Raw genomic sequence first — 3,248 nt, 5'->3', positions numbered from 1 at the left:
TTTTTGAAACTAGTATGCATCAAACCAAAATCTAAATTTATAGCATTTGAGAAAATATTTTTAAAAGTGTAGCATATAAGTAAATACATTTTTTTTTGGTAGCACTGCAGTCAATCTGCCCTTGTTAGAATTTTTAGCATCCTAGTGAGATCTCCTCAAAAGCATATGTATTTACTATTTAACATGCAAATTTTGATTATTATATCGCTTAATATTTGTGATTCATTCCCAAAGAATTGGGTTATTGAATTGTTATCATTTGTTCACGCACATGAATACATGTTTTCTTTCCTTTAATGCTTTCCACTTCTTTTTCTGTCCATCCGCATAAAAAAAATTCCAAAAGTCACGGCATGTATGAGTGAAGCCTGGTTCTCCCATTCGGCGAGTTGATATCTGTGTCTTTTTTGGCCAAACACAATTTCTCAGTTACCTTGGCCATTTGAATTCCTGCATGATTTTTTTTGTTTTGTTTTGGGGTATGTTTGTGTTGCAGGCGTGGAATTGCCTTCTTTTATAACTGTGGTACTGTTTCAAGAGATCATTCGCATAATCCATCCCCCTCCAATAAATTACAACATTCTAAACAGTGAGAAACTGATAATAAAAGACCAGTGTTATAATAATAAAACATGATAACATTGTTCATCCCTCTCCTGTTCTTCTCTGTTCCTGGTACCACACACGCCCTAACAGAACTCATTTTCCAAATACATACCATCTTATTTAGATTAATTGTACATCATCATTGCACATAGCATGCTAAGAAGTATAAACATAGGCAGGTGTACACAACTGCTGCAGCAATTTCCAATCCAAGGAAGCATCACCGATCGTTTGATTTTCGAGCCAACTCCCGCGCCATCTCCCTAAGCTCCTCTGGCGATGGCGGTCTTGGTGCCTCCGGTGGATATACAACATACGACCGCTGCAACATCAAAAGAAGTGACTCTAAACAAAACTGTTGACAGAACCCCAGCCATGCTGAGTAGGAATTTATCATTAAAAATTTTTAACACCATGCAAAGTGAAAATACTCTATTTTTAGTCATGCTCCTCATAAAAAGCAAGTAAGCCATGACATTCATTAATAGGTATTTAAATATGTTAAAGTTTTCAATCAGACTAACCTTTCACATATTGATAAGCCAATATTTCAACAAGCTTTGCCTAAAATGTCTTATGAATATTGAGCATACAGAAGAATCTCTCGTGCAAAGAAAGTATCAGCTAGTGAAGCCTCTACTTGATCAAATACAAATAAAAATGCCCAATGGAACATTTTGATCTGTTTTGGAAGTCCACAAACAGTATGCACTATTATAGAAAGCTTAACCTTAATGGTTTTCATAAAATAATGCATTCCCAGCTATAGACGTTTCAAGTAAATGTCCTTAAGCAAGCTCTGAACTTCTAACCATACATGTCCTGCCGTCGTATCACGAATAACTAACTGGAGAATGAACAAAGCATTATCCACTTTCCACTCAATCATCAGCTGGCAAAGCAAATAATTCTTTCGTAACAAACAGGTTACAACATACAATACATATATTCAATACATAGGGCAATTGTGTTGAAGAAAACATACCGAGTACACTGTATTGGCATTAATTTAGATGGCTGTGAAAGTTTATACATCATGACTCATTGATACACAAGTTATGAACATTGAAAACAGGTGAGAAAGGAAATCGACTTCATTCCAAAGATCCGTTCTCAATCATAAGCCTTCAAAACTCCAAAAGAATAAAGAACATGTAACTAATATGGTAAAACTGAATCAATTCACAATGCCTCTGTCCACTAAATTATTCAAAAGACCATGTATGTTAGTTTTCAGGACCCCATGGTGAAGGAAACCTTTCATGACAAATCAAGCATTATAATTAACACCACTCTAATCCTCCATGAACCAAAAGCAGCTCACTTAATCAAGTGAAGTTTATATCTTCATTAACATGGAATGCATAACATCCCATAAATATACAATTCTCTACTTTACCCTACCCTAGGAAATCAGTTCAATAATTTCCACGTAAGAGAACCAGTTGAATAAGGGGCCTTGTACTCTGAACAAGGGAGCAGAGAACAAAATTATTTAATCACAAAAACCTATACTTGAAAATCAAAAGAAATATAAAACTGAACATTTTTTTAATACGAAGGGGTAGGAGAAAATTACATTTCCCATGAATCTCTGGATGTTCTTCGAATTGTTGGCAAAAAAGTACAAAAGAACGATGGGAACAGTCACGTAGATTCCAAACTTAGCAATCTCAAGGATTCCCTTCGATGTGCCAAGAGAAGACATCTTGATGGAAGATAGAACTGGAAAATCGAAAAATCTTCCGTCAGAAATCACCAGTGAAGAAAAAGAGCGTAAAACACAAAACCTAAAACCGTCGCCCTCGCCTCTTCAGTCCTCAGCTTCACTCTTCAGTCGACAGTCGCCTCCTTTTCTCCTCAGTCCCCACAAGTCCCCTCGCCTCTGACCAAATCGGAAACCCAGAACATCGCGAGAGGGAAGGGATTCAGAAGTCAGAGAGAAGGAATTAATGAATCCGGTTGATGTAGAAGAAAGAAATCAATTGAAATCTACAAAACCCAAGAGAATCTTGAAGAACAAGAAGACAAAATCGACGAAATCTAGTAAGTACCCTTGCAGTCAGAGAGATCGCTCGTGACGCCGCAATGGCGGCTGAGCAGTGGCGTTACTGCCGAAAGTTTCAAGCAAATCGGGGGTGGCGTACAGATTGCAGAGGCAAGCTAGCTGAGTGGCGATAATTTCTTTGATCGAAGTACAGCAGGAGTTGGTCGGCGTCGCGGCCGAGTCAATGGAGTCCAAGCATGGGATCAGCTTCTGCGCACAAGATGGCGATAATTTCTCCTAGTCTGTGTAACGAAATTTCCTTCACCGCATTTCGATCGCCCGTTTTGTTTTGAAAAAATTAATTTTTTATTCTTTAACTTTTAATTTATTTAAAATTTACCATAACTTAATCCTTTAATCACAACTCAATACAATTTAATCTTTCAATTTTCAATTCAATTATAATTTAATTTTTATTTTTTAAATATTTTTTAAATAAAAAAATAAAATAAATATATATTTTATTTTAAAATACTCTTATTTTATCCTTTGATATTAAATTTAAGTTAATATAAAAAATTTATAAAAAATAAAAAATTAAATTACAAATATATTAAAAATTAAAATATTAAATTATAAATAAATTAAAAATTAA

General features: G+C 35.1%; 1 protein-coding gene across 4 annotated transcripts; it reads right to left on the bottom strand.

Moving 5' to 3' along the window:
* Nucleotides 1-598: 598 nt before the first annotated feature.
* LOC129320342 (uncharacterized) lies at nt 599-2,900 on the bottom strand. Of its 4 annotated transcripts, none has more exons than XM_054965755.1 (4): nt 2,661-2,899; nt 2,404-2,491; nt 2,186-2,331; nt 599-928 (listed from the first exon to the last, which is right to left on the bottom strand). In XM_054965755.1, exons 3-4 carry the CDS (start codon nt 2,312-2,314, stop codon nt 827-829), a joined length of 231 nt encoding a protein of 76 aa, XP_054821730.1. In that variant the 5' UTR covers nt 2,315-2,331; nt 2,404-2,491; nt 2,661-2,899; the 3' UTR covers nt 599-826. The 4 variants fall into 4 exon arrangements, with proteins under 4 accessions (XP_054821730.1, XP_054821732.1, XP_054821733.1 ...); XM_054965757.1 differs by having other exon boundaries at nt 2,416-2,491; XM_054965758.1 differs by lacking the exon at nt 2,404-2,491 and having other exon boundaries at nt 2,661-2,900.
* Between the last annotated feature and the right edge of the window lie 348 nt (nt 2,901-3,248).

The sequence above is a fragment of the Prosopis cineraria genome, unplaced genomic scaffold (genome assembly GCF_029017545.1).
Source record: "Prosopis cineraria cultivar Desert tree isolate PC_DT_omini unplaced genomic scaffold, ASM2901754v1 PC9, whole genome shotgun sequence".
Classification (NCBI taxonomy): domain Eukaryota; kingdom Viridiplantae; phylum Streptophyta; class Magnoliopsida; order Fabales; family Fabaceae; genus Prosopis; species Prosopis cineraria.
The sequence above is the reverse complement of the archived record's forward strand: the minus strand, read 5'-3'. Positions and strand labels throughout refer to the sequence as shown.

Coding starts and splice junctions, on each gene's coding strand:
- LOC129320342 (XM_054965758.1), bottom strand. CDS start 2,314: ATGTCTTCTCTTGGCACATCGAAGGGAATCCTTGAGATTGCTAAGTTT. Junction 929..2,185: donor TCCAGAGATTCATGGGAAAT/GTAATTTTCTCC, acceptor TTGATGTTGCAG/CGGTCGTATGTTGTATATCC.